At 42.8% G+C, this 20,303-nt stretch overlaps 1 protein-coding gene across 1 annotated transcript in view; it reads right to left on the bottom strand.

Annotated features, from left to right (window-relative positions):
- Window positions 1-20,303, bottom strand: part of B3GLCT (beta 3-glucosyltransferase) — a 117,770-nt gene that overhangs the window by 39,342 nt on the left and 58,125 nt on the right. Inside the window, exons 8-9 of the mRNA XM_055426302.2 lie at window positions 15,483-15,619; window positions 6,685-6,748 (exon numbers count right to left, since the gene is read on the bottom strand). Coding sequence (XP_055282277.2) covers window positions 6,685-6,748; window positions 15,483-15,619 — 201 coding nt within the window. The remainder of the gene's footprint in view (window positions 1-6,684; window positions 6,749-15,482; window positions 15,620-20,303) is intronic.

The raw sequence follows: 20,303 nt of genomic DNA, 5'->3' as shown, positions 1-20,303 counted from the left end.
CTCTGTGCGGCCAATAAATTATTTTAAAAAAGAATCAATATTCCGACCTCCAAAAAATTTCAAAACTGTCATAAGCAATTCCAGGGAAGCTATTTTAAGGATTCTAAAGCATCACAGAGAAAGATAAAACGTAAGATCATCGTGACTCTGGTTTCCTGCAGGATGGTAATTACATACCCTGAATAACCAACAGGCTGAAACTATCTAAAAATACTGCATAAAGTATCTTTAAAATCTTTTTAATGTACTGCTAAACTGGCACAAAACATGGAGCTCACAAAGACAAAAGTGGAAAGTGAGAACTGGGGAGGGAAGGTCCCTGAGCGTTGTTTTCCCTCGCAGGTATCGACTGGGTTCTGGGCATGCTAAGGTTCTGATATGCGTTAAAGAGAATAAAGCCCATGACCCACCCAAGTGGGGGTGTCTAACAGCAAACCCCCACATGAGGCTAGGACTTTGGCACTAGATAGTGAAAAATCATCTCCAGCTAACCTGAGATTTTGTAACCAAGAGCCAGGCCTCCCTAATCTGTCACCTACATAATCCAAAAATACCTTAAACAGAGTGGTCCTGAGTCAGTATGAGTCTCTAGCAAGTTGGCAAAAACTAACGCAAAGCCTTACTGAGGAGCCCACAACCTCAATAGGACTCGCGGACTGTCACAGGTGAAGTCCCCAGGAGCAAGAGCACTCAGAAATATCGCAGAAAGTAGAACAAAGACAGGAGATGAAGAGCAAGAGCCAGCAGACGCAGCTTAATCAGGCCCACCCAGAAGAATCCAGAGACTGGAATGATCAAGCACACAGATTAGAAAACTACTGTTTCATATACTTTTACAAAGAAAAATTTTAAAACATGAGCAAAATTTCTGAAAGATTATATATATAAGAAAGCAAATTTGAAAAATATCTAGAATGTCAAGACATGAAAAATATAAGCTGAAAATGAACATTTTAATGGTGAGGATAAGCAGCCTATCATAGACATAGCTGAATAAAAACTAGGGAACTAAAAGATGAAGCCCCCCAAATTATTTGAACTGTAGCTCAGCAAGAAACAGAGATGGGGAACATGAAAGAGAAGTGCAAACCTCTAGCATATATCTAAAGTTCCGGAAAGAGTAACAGAGGGGAGGAGAAAATAGTTGAAAAGACAGTGGCTGAGAATTTTTTTTAATTGCTTAACAATTCCATTATAGAAAGGCTCAATGAATGCTAAGTAAGATGAGAAAAAAAAAAGTCTGCATCTAGACACTGGTGTTGCTGTTCAGTCGCTCGTCATGTCCAACTCTGCAACTGCAGCACTCCAGGCTTCCCCGTCCTTCATTATTTCCCAGAGCTTGCTCAAACTCATGTCCATCGAGTTATCCAACCATCTCATCCTCTGTTGTCCCCTTCTCCTCCTGCCTTCTGTTTTTCCCAGGGGTCTTTTCCAATGAGTAGGTTCTGTGCATCAGGTGGCCAAAGTATTGGAGCTTGTTTCAGCATCAGCCCTTCCAATGAATATTCAGGGTTGATTTCCTTTAGGATTGACTGGTTTGATCTCCTTGCAGTCCAAGGGACTCTCAAGAATCTTCTCCAACACCACAGTTCAAGAGCATCATTTCTTCAGCACTCAGCCTTCTTTATGGCCCAACTCTCACATCTATACATGACTACTGGAAAAACCATAGCTTTGAGTGGATGGACCTTTGTTGGCAAAGTAATGTCTCTGCTTTTTAATATGCTGTCTAGGTTTTTCATAGCTTTTCTTCCAAGCAGCAAGTGTCTTTTAATTTCATGGCTGCATTCATCATCTGCAGTGATTTTGGAGCCCAAGGAAATAAAGTATATGGTGTGTGTGTGCGTATGCATGTGTGTATGTTAGTTGCTCAGTCATGTCTGACTCTTTGTGACCCCACGGACTGCAGCCCGCCAGGCTCTTCTGCCCATGGAATTCTTCAGATAAGACTATTGCAGTGGGTATCCATTCCCTTCTCCAGGGGATCTTTCAGACCCCCCAGGATTGAACCTGGGTCTCCTACATTGCAGGCAGATTCTTTACCATCTGAGCCACCAGGGAAGCCCTCCATACATACACACACACACACATACACACACACACACACATACACGAAAGCCCTCTATACATACATACACACATACACACACACACCCCATAGTGAAACTGCTCCTTGGAAGAAAAGCTATGACAAACCTGCTGCTGATGCTGCTGCTGCTGCTAAGTCACTTCAGTCGTGTCCAACTCTGTGTGACCCCATAGACGGAAGCCCACCAGGCTCCCCCGTCCCTGGGATTCTCCAGGCAAGAACACTGGAGTGGGTTGCCATTTCCTTCTCCAATGTGTGAAAGTGAAAAGTGAAAGTTAAGTCACTTAGTCGTGTCCGACCCTTAGCGACCTCACGGATTGCAGCCCACCAGACTCCTCCATCCATGGGATTTTCTAGGCAAGAGTCCTGGAGTGGCTTGCCATTGCCTTCTCCGATGACAAACCTAGACAGTATTAAAAAGCAGAGACATTAGTTGGCCAACAAAGGTCCGTCCAGTCAAATCTCTGGTTTTTCCAGTAGTCATGTATGGATGTGACAGCTGGACCGTAAGGAAGGCTAAGCACCAAAGAATTAATGTTTTCAAACTCTAGTGCTGGAGAAGACTCCTGAGAGTCCCCTGGACAGCAAGAAGATTAAATCAGTCAATCCAAAAGGAAATCAACCCTGATTAATCATTGGGAGGACTGTTGTTGAAGCTGGAGCGCCAATCCTTTGGCCAGCTAATGTGAAGAGCTGATTCACTGGAAAAGACTCTGATGCTGGGAAAGACTGAGGGCAGGAGGAGAAGCGGGTGACAGAGAATGAGATGGTTGGATGGCATTACTGACTCAACAGACATGAGTTTGAGTGAACTCTGGGAGACAGTGAAGGATAGGGAAGAATGGCATGCTGCAGTCCATGGTATTGCAAGGAGCCAGACACGACTGAGTGACTTAAAAAGTGAAAACTGCAGAACACCAAAGACAAAGGACAATCTTAAAAGCAGCCAAAGGACCCATGTGAGAGTGATGGCTTATCACCCAACACAACAGCAGGAACAGAAGAAAGGGCACAGGGGAGCAGCACTGCTGTGATGAGCACAAGGTCTCACAACCTAGACTTGAACACACAATGCAATATGTCTCAAGAACAGAGCTGAAATAAACTATCTTTAAAGGAAAACCTGAGAATTTGCCACCTCACTAAAAAGGAAATTCTGAATGATATACTTCAGGAAGAATAAAAGTGATCTCCATTAGCAGGATCCAGAAGCAAAACAAAATAGTGAGGAAATACAGGGTTTAAGTTAATGCAAATAGAAACCGCATAAAGTAAACACATCTGAGTTGCAGCTTTAAAAGGAATGACAGGACAAAGCTACTGGACAAAAGAGCATCAAATTGAGAGAGGGATATATTCTCAGGTCCTTAAATTTTCAGGATACTGATTAATTAGCCATGGTTAGGTAAGCATCACCAATTCAATGGACATGAATTTGAGCAAACTCCAGGAAACAGTGGAGAACAGAAGAGCCTGGCGTGTTGCGGTCCATGGCGTGGCAGAGTCAGACAAGACTTAATGACTAAACAACAACAAGGTTAAGCATGCATGTTAAAATGTTTAAAATAACCATTAAGAAACAGACACAGAGACTGAACTTCCAAAAGGGTTAGGGTTAGAAAAAGAAAAATGGGAGGGGGAACAAAGGTGCAAAGTAGGAAACACGGGTTCGTTCCCTGGTCGGGAAGATCCCCTGGAGAAGGAATGGCAACCCAGTGCAATATTCTGGCCTGCAAAATCCAATGGATAGAGGAGCCTGGTGGGCTACAGTCCACAGGGTCACAAAAGAGTCAGTCTCGACTAAGCGACCGACAACAACAAATCCTGAAAAATGTAAATGTACCTTTGCTACATGGTTTGAAGATAAAGGCTGTCAAACTGGGAGAAAAAGATAAGCAAATCCTCTTCAAGAGAAACACATCAAAAGATGAGGACACGAAAGTACGGAAAGAAAAAAGATAAAAAACAATTATGAGGCAAACACCAGTAGAAAGCTAGTATAGAAGTGTTCCTATCAGCAAGATAAACACTGAGGCAACAAGCATCACTCGATAAAGAAAAATTCACCAAGAGAACAGGACAGTTCTCAACCTGTATGCTTCCTACTGACATAGCCCCAGACTACAAATAGCAAGAGCTGGCAGTTCCACAAAGAGACACTGTTGCCACTCATAGGGAAGATTTTCACATCCCTCCCTTAGTAAATGACCTATCAAGCAGACAAAACAAACAAAAGGAGGAAGGGAGAGAGGGAGGAAATATGTGAAAAGCACACAAGATTAACCGATGCATCTATTTCTTCTTTAACAGATATAAGTGAAAGTGTTAGTCACTCAGTTGTGTCCGACTCTCCGCGACCCCATGGACTCTAGCCCGCCAGGCTCCCCTGTCCATGGGATTCTCCAGGCAAGAATACTGGAGTGGGCAGCCATGCCCTTCTCCAGGGGATCTTCCTGAACCTGGGATCAAACCCAGGTCTCCTGCATTGCCGGTGGATTCTTTACCATCTGAGCCACCGGGGAAGCCCCTAAAGATATGAAGAGAATAATATACCCTCCAATCAGAGCACGTATATCCTTTTCTCCATTTGTGAAAACTGAACATGAACCTGGTCTTAGAGTTCAGCCTAAAAATATTTCAAATGACTGTTATACAGACCAGTCATGCTAAGCTGGAAATCAATAATAAAACACAAGAACAACACACAAGTACACTGAGTCACAATGAAAATCATATTTTTTAAAGTGAGTCCCAGTCACAAAACAATCTAAAAGCTTCTGCTGTAGAGAAACTCTTACAGATGATCACCATGACATGTGTAAAAAATGTTCACAGAAGCAGTGACTGTAATACAAAAAGCCAGTACTGACCCAGAGGCCCACTACCAGGACGCTGGGCAAATGCACCATGGTATAGTCCTGAGACAGACTGTTATTGAAAGTGATGATGAATTCATTAAAGCTGCACATACCAACACAGATGAGTTTCAAATCAATTATAATCATATTCACAGTACAGTTCTGTTTATATGACACCCAGAAGGAGGCAAAACTACACAGTATAGATTCAGAGATACATTCATTCATTATAAAATAATGAAGAAAAGGGGAAGAGGGAGAGAATTCAAGAAAGCTATTTACTCTGGTGAGAACAAAGTGGGGTCCTCTTGGGGAAATACATCCAGGCAACCAGTCAAGTTCTCTTTCTTAAACACAGATATTCTGACTGATGTTTATACCTTTCAGGTATGTTAAGAGTTTTTTTTTCCTTTTTTTGTATCTTATTCAATGTTCCATAAGCTCCCAAACCTGGGGATCTATACCTGAGCTGATTATTCATTAAAAGTATCTAGACAGACCCTGACTTTCAACTAGTCATTCCCTCCCTCTCATAGAAAAGAATGATTTCTGACATGTATTTTCATAATTTAAAAACACTCCTGAAATGAAAATCCTTCGAGTGCCCTTTCTGCTCCTGGCAGGCTGCCAGTGCTGCTGGACTGAGTTACGTGTCATGACTGACCCCAATGTCCTAAGACTCAGAATTCTCTGGAGGGAAAGGAGGGTTGGCCATCAGATGTACCCACGAATAAGCTGCACATAGAGACCTTCTTAACTGATGATCAGAGATTACTAGATTCACGATGACACGCCTGCCACCTGCCTCAGGATGCTTAGTGACCAGTGTCCACTAACTGCCAGGGGACCAGATGGCTCTATCCTGCTGCAGAGCGCCAGCACAGAGACGCGACGGAGGTGTAAGAGCAACCAAAGCACCAAATTAGACCAGAGGTATTTTAAGGACATTTTGGCAAGTTTTTTAAACATTCACCTCTGGCTTCCCTGGTGGCTCAGGCAGTAAAGAACCCACCTGCCATGCAGGAGACCCAGGTTTGATCCCTAGATAGGAAAGATGCTCCTCCAGGGGAGAAGGCAACCCACCCCAATTTTCTTGCCTGGAAAATCCCATGGACAGAGGAGCCTGGTGGGCTACAGTCCATGGGGTCGCAAAGAGTCAGACACAACTAAGCAACTAACACTTTCACTTTAGTAATATAGAATTCTACTATTTTATGTTAACCAATCATAATATGATGGTATTAAGCAAATAATATGACATAATCTCAAAAGTAAAAGATGTTTATCAGTTTTCACAATGAATAGCCAGACAAAAAATAATTACAATTAAAAGCCATAATGGAAATATGATTAACCTAACACGATAATGAGATGGCTGGATGGCATCACCGACTCTGTGGACATGGGTTTGAGTGAACTCCGGAAGCTGGTGATGGACAGGGAGGCCTGGCGCGCTGTGATTCATGGGGTCACGGAGAGTCGGACACGACTGAGCAACTGAACTGAACTGAACACGATAAAATAATTACCTACAATTTGGGGGGATAAGGAGAGGGATGTGGTGAGTGGAAGTGCAAACGTGCGGCTGTTTTCATCTGCCAGCCTTTGTCTTTTGGTTGGTGCATTAAACCTATTTATGTTTAAGGTAATTATCGATGTGTATGATCTTACTACCATTTAAAAAAGACACAGTTTCTTGATTACAAAGACTTTTAACCAAACAAATTCACGACCCACCTCATGTTTTAAATCTATCGTGAAGTCAGATTTCAGGGATTCACTCTTTAATCTCTTTGTAAGCCTAGAAAATAAGAGACAATGTGAGGTTTTTTAAAACCAAAATAGGCATCAAACAAGAATAATACATTCTTGAGACTTTCTAATATTTGAAAACAAAAATAGAAATTTTAAGGTAAAAGTAAGACTTTCATTTCCTTAAGGCAAAGGGCTATGAAAACAGAATTATTTGCGCACCAGGAAAGGAAGGTAAGACTTATTGCAAACATAGGTTTCACTATTTCAACACCTGGAAAATAACATTAAATACAATATGACACAATAAATGTCTTTCAAAAAGCCATAAAGTTTGTTAACTCTTAATAATCCTTGATTGAATAACAGAAAGGAAAAGAAAAGTAGCTTGCATGACAAGGAAACACAAGCTGCTCCGTTTCAGTCTCCTATTTTTAATGACCCTAATGAACTACAGTTTGTGGAGTTTTCAGATGGAGAGACAGATGGTTTCAGGAAAAAATAACAGTTTCAAGTTATTTTCTTGCTTCAAAAAATCATTAATGGCTCTTTTCCACACAGAATAACGCCCCAAACCCCACCAGGCTCTAGAACCCCTGGCTCCTCAGCACCCTCCTGCCACCCCCAGAGCACACCCCTGGCCTAGTTCACCCCGACCCAAACTTCGCCTGGCAGCCTTTTCTTTAAGACCAAATTCAAGGGCTTCTAGACTTTCGCTCAAGACTAAACAGAAGCTTCCTTTGCTCCTAGAGTGGGAAGCACAGCCCATTCATCCATCACACACAGAAGCCCCACAATACCCTCTACACTCCTCTTGCTGTGTACCCCCAACGCTGCCCACTGCCCCCCCAAAACCAGTGCTCAGTGAGCAACCTGTATGGGTGAGAGCAAATACCAATATATTCCTTGATACCAAGCTGAGTGAGAGAGAATTACACACTTACCAAGACCAGTCAGATGCCACACGGTTCTATGCTTCTTATAGGACTAGAGGTAGGATCCCTCATTTCAATCACAAACCTCCTAATAAATATTCCCTGGTGGCTCAGATGGTAAAGAATCTGCCTGTAACACAGGAGACCAGGGTTCGGTCCCTAGTTCGGGAAGATCCCCTGGAGGAGGGAATGGCTACCTACTTCAGCATTCTTGCCTGGAAAATCCCACCCATGGACAGAGAAGCCTGGCGGGCTACAGTCCATGGAGTCACAAAGAGTTGGACATGATGGACAGGGAGGCCTGGCATGCTGTGATTCATGGGGTCGCGAAGAGTCGGACACGACTGAGCGACTGAACTGAACTGAAGCAACTAACACTTTCACTTAATAAATATTTTAACTGCAAAGAAATCACAGTGATTTTAAAAAGAAAAGTAGTAACAAATTTCCAAAGTCCTTACTGAGTTTTCAGCCTGGCTGAAGCACAAATATTTCTTTTTAAAAATATTTATTTTAACTGGAGGATAGTTATAATATTGTGCTAGTTTTTGCCATATATCAACATGAATTGGCCATAGGCATACATGTGTCCCCTCAATCCTGAGCCCCCCATCTCCCTCCGCACCCCATCCCTCCAGAGGGATGTGTTGTCAGAGAGCACAGGCTTAAGACACCCTGTGTCACACAGAGATAAAGGAGGAGGACACAGGTTGTAATTTACGTTTATTATAAAGCACTGGTTTCACCGCTGAAACGAATGTGGCTTGATGGCCGACAGCCCTAAAAAAGCCCGAAAGAATCTCTGTCACATTCCTGCTGGGTATCTGCCCACGGACCCGTGAGCAGGAGTGGGTGAGGATGTTACATAAAGAGACTGCATTCTCAGTACATTCCTGATATATATTAAGAGGAAAAAACCTGCCCTGGCACGGACTCTTGCCCAGCTCGAATTCTGCTTGGTTGGAGCCAGTTTTTATAAATAAACGCTTTCAAGTTAACTTTGGAATTTGGACTCATGACAAGTGCCTTCAAAATCTGATCAGACCATATTCAGACTCCAAAGACCAAAAACAAGTCATACCTGAGCTTACTGCCACAGGCAAGGAACAGAGAGCTGTGATCAGACTCCAGTGTCAGATGGCCATGCCACCCCTGCCCCTTCGTAATAGACAATAACACCTCTGAACTGTCAGCCTAAACACGCTCTCTACTCCTGGCTTTCTAAGTTTCTTTCTCATCCAATTCTTGAACATTTTCGTCTGAAGAAAACCAGAGAAGGACAGAAAATGACAGCCACTGACAGACTCTCTTTAAGATGAGCACTGATTGACTGGAGACAGATCAGTGTGTATGCTGACATCTGTAAGTGGCTGCCTTTAGCAACCCATGGAATCTGCCAGAACCAGTGATGGTTAATCAATATCATGAACTTTCCCTGGATGAGTCAGCCTCATGGGACACCTGCAGCCTAACCCAGTCATCTCGCAAAGGAGTCCCAGTTCTAAAAGTGTGCAGGGGGAATTCACCTAACTTAAGAGGCAAGTCCCAGTTATGGGACCTAGGTTTCATTTTTCTATACACCAACCAAGGGCTATACTCAAGGGCTTTTCAATGTGAATTTCAGGAACCAACAAGGTCAGAAATCCCAATTGTTTCATGAAAACAGTTCTTCATTAAATATTCAGTTCAAATGTCAAATAAAACATTTGACATTCAGCTTTCAGTTCTAATCACACAAGCAGCTAGACTGGAAACTTGCAACAAGCGGTGAACGCCTCAATTCTGTATTAGGAAAACTTCCTACTGACCTTTCTAATTCCACTTGTGAGACAGGCAACAGAGTAAGATATTGGAGGAAAATCAAGATAAGGTTTGCTGGTAGAAAAACAACAGAAGAAACCAGCAACTGTGCTCTGTAGTAACACTTACTTGATGAAATCACTGTATGGAAAATTAACAAGCATTTCTCCAAAAATGCAATTTTTTAAAATTGATGTTAGGGTTAGGAGATCACGATAGATGGATCACCAGGAAACGTTGGCAAGTGTTAATTCAACACTCACTATGCAAAGAACTGATTCACCAGAAAAGACCCTGATGCTGGGAAAGACTCAAGACAGGAGAAGGGGACGACAGAGGATGAGATGGTTGGATGGCATCACTGACTCGATGAACATGCATTTGAACAAGCTCCGGGAGTTGGTGATGGACAGGGAAGTCTGGCGTGCTGCAGTCCATGGGGTCGTGAAGAGTTGGACATGACTGAGCAAATGAACTCAACTGATACAGAGTATATTTCCAGTAAGGAAGTATTTCTGATGAGAAAGCCTAAGAAAGTGAGTATAATAAGATGTTTTAAGTAACCAGTTTTTCTGGTGACTTGAGCAGAAGAAATGACAAAATGTGGTCCACTGGAGAAGGGAATGGCAAACCACTTCAGTATTCTTGCCTTGAGAACCCCATGAACAGTATGAAAAAGCAAAAAGATAGGACACTGAAAGATAAACTCCCCAGGAGGGTAGGTGCCCAATATGCTACTAGAGATCAGTGAAGAAATAACTCCAGAAAGAATGAAGGGATGGAGCCAAAGCAAAAACAACACCCACTTGTGGATGTGACTGGTGATGAAAGCAAGGTCCAATGCTGTAAAGAACAATACTGCATAAAAACCTGGAATGTTAGGTCCATGAATCAAGGCAAATTGGAAGTGATCAAACAGATGGCAAGAGTAAACGTCGACTTTTTAAGAATCAGCGAACTAAAATGGACTGGAATGGGTGAATTTAAATCAGATGACCATTATATCTACTACTGTGGACAAGAATCCCTTAGAAGAAATGGAGTAGCCATCATAGTCAATGAAACAGTCCGAAATGCAGTACTTGGATGCAGTCTCAAAAACGACAGAATGATCTCTGTTCATTTCCAAGGCAAACCATTCAATATCACGGTAATCCAAGTCTATGCCCCAACCAGTAACACTGAAGAAACTGAAGTTGAACAGTTCTATGAAGACCTACAAGACCTTCTAGAATTAACACCCAAAAAAGATGTCCTTCTCATTATAGGGGACTGGAATGCAAAAGTAGGAAGTCAAGAAACACCTAAAGTAACAGGCAAATCTGGCCTTGGAGTAGAGAATGAAGCAGGGCAAAGGCTAATAGAGTTCTGCCAAGAGTACGCACTGGTCACAGCAAACACCCTCTTCAACAACACAAGAGAAGACTCTACACACGGACATCACCATATGGTCAACATCAAAATCAGATTGATTATATTCTTTGCAGCCAAAGGAGAAGCTCAAATACAGTCAGCAAAAACAAGACTGGGAGCTGACTGTGGCTCAGATCATGAATTCCTTATTGCCAAATTCAGACTTAAATTGAAGAAAACCGGGAAAACCACTAGACCATTCAGGTATGACTTAAATCCCTTATGCATATACAGTGGAAGTGACAAATAGATATGAGGGGCTGGATCTGATAGACACAGTGCCTGATAAACTGTAGATGAAGGTTCGTAACATTGTACAGGAGATAGGAATCAAGACCATCCCCCAAAAAAAGAAATGCAAAAATGGCTATCTGAGGAGGCCTTACAAATAGCTGTGAAAAGAAGAAAAGCCAAAAGCAAAGGAGAAAAGGAAAGATATACCCATTTGAATGCAGAGTTCCAAAGAACAGCAAGGAGAGATAAGAAAGCCTTCCTCAGTGATCAGTGCAAAGAAATAGAGGAAAAAAATAGAATGAGAAAGACTAGAGATCTCTTCAAGAAAATCAGAGATACACAGGGGAACATTTCATGCAAAGATGGGCTCAAAAAAGGACAGAAATGCTATGGACCTAACAGAAGTAGAAAATATTAAGAGGGGGTGGAAAGAATACACAGAGAACTGTACAAAAAAGATCTTCACAACCCAGATAATCACGATGGTGTGATCACTCACCTAGAGCCAGACATCCTGGAATGCGAAGTCAAGTGGGCCTTAGGAAGCATCACTACAAACAAAGCTAGTGAAGGTAATAGAATCCCAGTTAAGATGTTTCAAATCCTGAAAGATGATGTTGTGAAAGTGCTGCACTCAATATGCCAGCAAATTTGGAAAGCTTAGCAGTGGCCACAGGACTGGAAAAGGTCCATTTTCATTCCAATTCCAAAGAAGGGCAATGCCAATGAATGCTCAAACTATCACACAATTGCATTCATCTCACACACTAGCAAAGTAATGCTCAAAATTCTCCAAGTCAGGCTTCAACAGTATGTGAACCTTGAACTTTCAGATGTTCAAGCTGGTTTTAGAAAAGGCAGAGGCACCAGAGATCAAATTGCCAACATCTGCTGGATCATGGAGAAAGCAAGAGAGTTCCAGGAAAACATCTATTTCTGCTTCATTGACTATGCCAAAGCCTTTGACTGTGTGGATCACAATAAACTGTGGAACATTCTGAAAGAGATGGGAATACCAGACCACCTGACCTGCCTCTTGAGAAACCTGTATGCAGGTCAGGAAGCAACAGTTAGAACTGGACATGGAACAACAGACTGGTTCCAAATAGGAAAAGGAGTACGTCAAGGTTGTATATTGTCACCCTGCTTATTTAACTTATATGCAGAGTACATCATGAGGAATGCTGGGCTGGAAGAAGCACAAGCTGGAATCAAGATTGCCAGGAGAAATATCAATAACCTCAGATATGCAGATGACACTACCCTTATGGCAGAAAGTGAAGAGGAACTCAACAGCCTCTTGATGAAAGTGAAAGAGGAGAGTGAAAAGGTTGGCTTGAAGCTCAACATTCAGAAAACAAAGATCATGGCATCTGGTCCCATCACTTCATAGGAAATAGATGAGGAAAGAGTGGAAGCAGTGTCAGACTTTATTTTTTGGGGCTCCAAAATCACTGCAGATGCTGATTGCAGCCGCTTACTCCTTGGAAGGAAAGTTATGACCAACCTAGATAGCATATTAAAAAGTAGAGACATTACTTTGCCAACCAAGGTCCGTCTAGTCAAGGCTATGGTTTTTCCAGTGGTCATGTATGGATGTGAGAGTTGGACTGTGAAGAAAGCTGATCGCCGAAGAATTGATGCTTTTGAACTGTGGTGCTGGAGAAGACTCTTGAGAGTCCCTTGGACTGCAAGGAGATCCAACTAGTCCATTCTAAAGGAGATCAATCCTGGGTGTTCATTGGAAGGACTGATGCTAAAGCTGAAACTGCAATACTTTGGTCACCTCATGCAATGAGTTGACTCACTGGAAAAGAGTCTGATGCTGGGAGGGATTGGGGGCGGGAGGAGACAGGGACGACAGAGAATGAGATGGCTGGATGGCATCACTGACTCAATGGACATGAGTTTGAGTGAACTCCGGGAGTTGGTGATGGACAGGGAGGCCTGGCGTGCTGTGATTCATGGGGTCGCAAAGAGTCGGACACGACTGAGCGACTGAACTGAACTGAACTGAGACAGCATATTAAAAAGCAGAGACATTACTTTGTCAACAAAGGTCCATCTAGTCAGGCCTACTGTTTGTCCAGTAGTCATGTATGGATGTGAGAGTTGGACTACAAAGAAAGCTGAGCACAGAAGAATTGATGCTTTTGAACTGTGGTGTTGGAGAAGACTCTTGAGAGTCCCTTGGACTGCAAGAAGATCCAACTAGTCCGTCCTAAAGGAAATCAGTCCTGAATGTTCATTGAAAGGACTGATGTTGAAGCTGAAAACCCAATACTTTGTCCGCCTGATGCAAAGAGCTGACTCATTGGAAAAGACTCTGATGCTGGGAAAGATTGAAGGCGGGAGAAGGGGATGACAGAGGACAAGATGGTTGGATGGCATCACCAACTCAATGGACATGAGTTTGGGTAAACTCCGGGAGTTGGTGATGGACAGGTAGGCCTGGCATGCTGCAGTCCATGGAGTGACAAAGAGTCAGACACGAGTGAGCGACTGAACTGAACTGAGCAGAAGAAATTCGTAAGTAACTGTAAATCATTGCCCTACCTACTGAGTCATCAGTCAAGGAAGGGAGACACAGGGAATAAACACTCCTGCAGTGGGTGCTGTTGACTAACCACACAATACAGAGCCTTCTAAGAGAATTCTGATTTTGATTAATTTTTTAGGTCAATAAACAGGTCTCCAGAGTCAGAATCAGTTTGATCCCAACTGATGCCCTAAAGTTCCATGGCAGCTATTTATGGTCCAGAGGTTGTAGATGCCTTAAATTGTTCCCATCAACTTTAATTGGACAGGATCCTACTAGAGATGTCCCAGGTGCAGGGCCTAAGAGACTCGGGTTCAATCCCTGGGTGGGGAAGATCCCCTGGAGAAGGAAATGACAACCCACTCCAGTATTTGTGACTGGAGAATCCTATGGACAGAGGAGCCTGGCGGGCCTTGGTCCATAGCGTCTCAAAGAGTCAGACATGACTGAAGCAATTTGACACAAACGCACAACTAGAGACTAACGATTAGCATACTCCACAGTTAGAGGCTCTCTCCTGCTGGACATGGATAAGAAACACATAGCCCTTACTGCCTTGAAACCACAAAATGAAACAGATTTAGGATGAAATGATGCTGTGCACTAAGCCAGAGAGACAGAGAGAACCAGACTCTTGAATAATACTGTTGAACTCCTGCACCAACAAACCACTAATCGCCCCTTTCAATTCCAGCAACAATATTCCTTTCATCCGCTCTGAGGACTTTCCTGCCACTTGCATTTACCCTGCAAAGGAGAGTATTACACTGTAAAGAACTTTCAAATGTCAAGGAAGCAGGCCAGAAGCTTTGGGCAACCACGGATGACAACATATCTACTACCTTCCTTCTACATCTTCTGCTGCTGCTGCTGCTAAGTCACTTCAGTCGTGTCCGACTCTCTGTGACCCCATAGACAGAAGCCCACCAGGCTCCCCCTTCCCTGGGATTCTCCAGGCAAGAACACTGGAATGGGTTGCCATTTCCTTCTCCAATGTGTGAAAGTGAAAAGTGAAAGTGAAGTCGCTCAGTCGTGTCCAACCCTTAGCAATCCCACGGACTGCAGCCTACCAGGCTCCTCCATCCATGGGATTTTCTAGGCAAGAGTACTGGAGTGGCTTGCCATTGCCTTCTCCATCTACAATGGGTTAAAAAGCTTTTCAGGGCTCAAATCTCTAGAAACAGGGCACTCAGTGTAAGAAACAACAGAAACACTTTAATCTTTGCAGAAATAAAAACTACAACTGCATTATCAACTCTCCATTCCTGAAAGAACAAAAACTCACAAATAATCTGAATTATTTAGGTTAAGAGGGCTGTCAACAGCCATATTTCCCCTGAATTACAATTTACCTTCTCCTTTCACATCACAAAAGCATCACTGGGATTATCACACAAATAGCCAGGTACGATTATCTACAGCCTCTTCTGGCCGGGCCCCGTTTGAACTCCTGTATATACCCATGCACATAAGCAGCCATCAACCCAGCCCCACAGGCATGCTGCGGATTCGCTGCCTTCCTGACAAAGTCACATGTGGAGCTCACCAGGTCCCCTGAGAGCGGCGGTCACCCCGCTGGGTGTAGAGCCCTGAGCACTCGTGTGCCCTCCTCAGTCTCACAGCTCATCATCCACCCCATTCTGCAGCAGGCGACGAAGAGGGAGCGCAGAGCAGCTGGGCCCCGAGACAGGACGAGGAAGGGGTGCAGCCTCTGTGTTTGGCTCCTGCTGCCCATCTCCCTGCTCTACCACTCGCTGCCTCTGCTGCAAAACTCGCTCAGATCCACCAGTTACAAGGCTTAGCGAAATAAAAGTTGATACATACACAAAATGAAATGAAAAGAAAGTCTAATAAATTCTTACTTGTTTACCAGTGGGATACTAAGGGCCCAGCCGGCAGCCAAATCTGGATATTTAAAAACTGTAGGATTTTCAGAAAAGGCATAATGGTGAATTATTGTAGATTCTTCGTCATATAATGCTTTTCCTAAAAACCATTCCTGTTAAATAAAGATAGAAAAAAATTTTAAAAAGCTATTCAGGCAAGACCCAAAACAAATAAGTACCATTAGTTTTAGTTAAATATTCTGAGTGATAGAGCATAAGCACAGATTATATATTTTTAAAGAATTTTAACAAAAATATAATACTCATATGATAATGAATACAGCATAATCTTTGTCTATCAAGAAAGCAATTTAAGATCACACCATCAGGATGAACAAAATGCTAGTCATCATTATATTATAAACACAAAAATGTTATTTTATAGAATATTTCCTATCAAAATACTGTTAAAGAAAACTGTCCCTTTTTTTTGTTTAGTTCAACATTTATTTAACGAATTTAGGAACAAAGTGATAGTCTATGAATACAATTTGAATATAAAAACAATCAAATGTAGAAATTTATATACTAATTTATTTTTACTGGCTTCCCTGATAGCTCAGTTGGTAAAGAATCCGCCTGCAATGCAAGAGCCCCTGGCTTGATTCCTGGGTTGGGAAAATCCGCTAGAGAAGGGATAGGCTACCCACTCCAGTATTCTTGGGCTTCCCTTGTGGCTCAGCTGGTAAAGGATGTGCCTGCAACGTGGGAGACCTGGGTTCGATTATTTTTATTGACCAAAGCAGAGTCAGCAGGCTGAAAGATGACACACTCAAATTAGGATAATTCAAGGAGGTTTATTTGCCAAAGGGACCGTAACTCTCCCAGGTATGAGGGGTCAGGAAAGAGCCATGAATGACATGGCAGGAGCCAGCATGGAGCCCATGGCTGCAGAGCGGTCCCCACCCTCTGGTGGTTGAAAGATGAGAGGAAGGAGAAAACAGATAATTCCTACCAGAATCGTGCTTATTTTATTCATTCAATTAACATTTATTATTTATCAATTAATATTTAACATTTATCCCATACCAGGTGGTGCCAGAGAAGACCCTTGAGTCCCTTGGACAGCAAAGAGATCAAACCTGTCGATCCTAAAGGAAATCAACCCTGAATATTAAATTGGAAGGACTGATGCTGAAGCTCCAAAACTTTGGCTACCTGATGCAAAGAGCTGACTCATTGGAAAAGACCCTGATGCTGGGAAAGATTGAAGGCGGGAGAAGGGGACGACAGAGGATGAGATGGTCGGATGGCATCAATGACTCAATGGACACGAGTTTCAGCAAGCTCTAGGAGTTGGCGATGGACAGGGAGGCCTGGCATGCTGCGGTTCATGAGGTCGCAGAGTCGGACATGGCTGAGCGACTGAACAAGAGCAAAGGACAGCACAGAACAGAGAGCGGCAGCTGGGGACTCCGGCATGGCTGCACCGCAGAGGCAGAGCCGGGCCGGAGGCCACCACGAAGGTAGAGGTTTGTGGGGGTCCCAAAGCAGTGATGCCAAAATGCTGCCTGCAATCTCCCTTCAACTCCTAGGCTGCACGAAAACCGAGAGAAAAACACAAGAGCAAGTGTAAAACAGCAGTGAAGTGGCTAAAATCTAAGCAGAGGAGAACTTCAACAGTAGTTCTGGGAGCCCAAGGCTGGAGTACAGGGTCTACCAGGGGGAAAGGGGTCTACGGATAAGGGCAGTCTATAAAGAGACCTACCCAAACAACCCCAAAGATCAAATCTTCCTATAGGAAGGGATACCACCCACAATCTCTTCAGTTTTTCACATCAAATAGCTGACATTTAGTGAAAATTAACCCTGCACGCCAAGAAACAGGACCACACCAAAAACAGAAAAATGAGAACTAGAGCTTCATAAATAAGATTTTGCAGTTAAACTATAGTTAATATGGTTAAGAAAACAGATGAAAAGATGATTTTTATCAAAGAACTAGAACCTATAAACAATAGCCAGATAGAAATTCTAAAACTGAAAAATGCAATAGATAAAATTAGGAATTCAAGTGAATATCAGACATTAATAATATTGGATTGGCCAAGAAGTTTGAGTTTGTACAGAAAAACCCAAATGGACTTTTTGGCCAACCCCAATACAAGAGATACCAGGGCTTCAGCTGGTAGATGAAGCTAGTAAAGAATCCGCCTGCAATGCAGGAGACCCCGGTTCGATTCCTGGGTTGGGAAGATCCGCTGGAGAAGGGAAAGGCTGATAGACAGGGATGCCATTTCCGAGATGCGGGAGACTGAGGCGGAAGAGGAACAAAGGGGAATGCAGAGTTCCTGTTTGAACCGGGTGAGTCTGCAGCTCCTGTTGGGCACGTGAGCCGTGGGCACAGGATCAGAGAGCACGAAACTCACTCCCTTGGCTCCTTCACACGTGGCTCAAACTGACGTGAGCTGTGAAGTTCTTCCTAGATACCCTAAACAGAGAAGGAAGTCCACCCCCAGGCTATCCGGCATCCCTCTCATTTTGCGTTCTTTTTCTCCACAGCACGTACTACCATCTGATGCAGTATTTCAGGTCTGCCTATTGCCTGTCTCCCCTGCATAATTATGAACACTCCCTCCGTGTGACCCGGGTGGTGTCCATTTCACTCGCTGCTATATCTGCAGGCTACCTCACCTGTCCCAAGTGCTCCGAGTTTTGTGTTAAATGGTGCACCAATCCTGGGAGAGCTTTCAACGGCAACGATTAAAGGAACGTCAGCAGAATCGTCTAAATCAAGTACCCGAAGTTCTAAAGCTTGGTAGTATTTTCTGTCATCCAGCCATCACGACCTCCCTCCCTATTCCTTATCAGAAAATAAAAGCCGGAGAGAGACAGTGCTGTCTCCTAAGAGCCCTCTTCTGCTCATGGCTGTATTTCAAACACCTCCCCGTCTGAGTCTGGGTCAGTTCAGCAACAAGTCATAAATGAGCAGACAGGAAAGCAGACACGTAACAGAGTGTCTAAGTTCCTAGTTCCACCCAAGGATTTCTTCCCAACGCTTTATGGATATATGAAGTCACCACTGGGCAAGGGAAGTAATTATAAAGCAAATAACCTTGGCTTGAGATAGAAAATTCAACATCTTCTTAAAAATTCAAATGACTAAACATTAACCAACATGAAAATCATCACATTTAACATACCATGTAAATATAGCTTGTTTAAAGAAAATAAACACTTCATCATAAATAAATGATAAGTTTATCATTTCAATTTTCAGTATATTTTAGCAAATTTCTCAATAATCTTTCACTATTATAACCTCTTGTTCCAAACATAAATTTATGCAGAACACATTTTTATATTTTAATGAATAGCAGTGTTTGGCTATCTAGTATATAAGATTGTTTTTCAATATTTTTGTGGGGGGTTATACTGTAAAGTGGGCTTCCTTGGTGGCTCAGACCGTAAAGAATTCTCCTGCAATGCGGGAGACCTGGGTTCGATCCCGGGTGGGGAAGATCCCCTGGAGAAGGGCATTGCAACCCACTCCACTATTCTTGTCTTGCCTGGAGAATCTGCATGGACAGAGGACCCTGGCGGGCTGCAATCCTTGGGGTCGCAGAGTCAGACACAACTGAGCAACTAAGCATACACACATATTGTAAACTACTCTAAGGGAGAAATTAATACATATTCTGTGAAGAAGCACTCTCTGTCGTGTCCAACTCTTTGCGACCCCGTGGACTATACAGTCCATGGAATTCTCCAGGCCAGAATACTGCAATGCGTAGCCACTCCCTTCTCTAGGGGATCCTTCCCAACCCAGGGATTGAATCCAGGTCTCCTGCACTGCAGGTGGATTCTTTACCAGCTGAGCCAGCAGGGAAGCCCAATGATTTTCTTAATGGCTTCTTAATAAAGACTATTAAGACAAACTGGAAAAGAATAACTCAGTATTCTATTAGTATCTTAGAATTACTCTTTGCCAGCACTCATGTTTTACCTCTATTAAGAATTAAAAATTAAAGACATTTCAGCAAATGCACACATAATAAAAGCATACTGTAGGGGGAAAGAAACCAGAAAGACGTCAATAAGATATAGAAATGTACAGAAATCACTCAAAAGCGCAATTAACAGAGATTAATTACTTTAATAAAGATTAAAGTTTTTCATTTCAAATATTGTATAACAGCATAAATTTGATTAGTGAAAATGACAAGATATTGAAGGGAAACAATGTCAGAATCCAACAAAATAATGATAGTCTAACATATTATTTTAATGTAGTTTATCTGTTTCTGTGTCAAAACTAGGTTTGCTTTGTACTTTTTTCCTAAAATTTCATACGGTCAGAGGAAAAAACTGGTTTGAGCTAACTTCAACATCGTGTCATTTTTATTCCCTAGTGCTAGTGGAGAAGGAAATGGCAACCCACTCCAGTGTTCTTGCCTGGAGAATCCCAGGGACAGAGGAGCCTGGTGGGCTGCCGTCTATGGGGTCGCACAGAGTCGGACACGACTGAAGTGGCTTAGCAGCAGCAGCAGTGCTAATTTTAAATGAAATAAAACATCCTCGACTTTTTTTCATGTGGTAGAGCTCACAAAAGAAGAAAATGTCTTATTTTACCTCTGTTTTGTACTTGCTTTTCATGAACTTGCTCTGAACTTTTAAATTTATCATTCCAATTTTCATTAAAAAGTACAGTGAGTCACCATCTTCTGTACAGAATTAGAGCTATGGATAATGGAAAAAATAATCTCCAGGTGAAGCGAACACTAGGAGGCGATTAAAACTCCTACATTCCAAAAAAGAGCTGGGAGGTTTTTCTCAAGTCAAAGGAAAACATAAAAG

Source organism: Moschus berezovskii, chromosome 13, assembly GCF_049115385.1.
Source record: "Moschus berezovskii isolate FMDL1 chromosome 13, NW_MosBer_1.0, whole genome shotgun sequence".
Taxonomy (NCBI): domain Eukaryota; kingdom Metazoa; phylum Chordata; class Mammalia; order Artiodactyla; family Moschidae; genus Moschus; species Moschus berezovskii.
The sequence above is the reverse complement of the archived record's forward strand: the minus strand, read 5'-3'. Positions and strand labels throughout refer to the sequence as shown.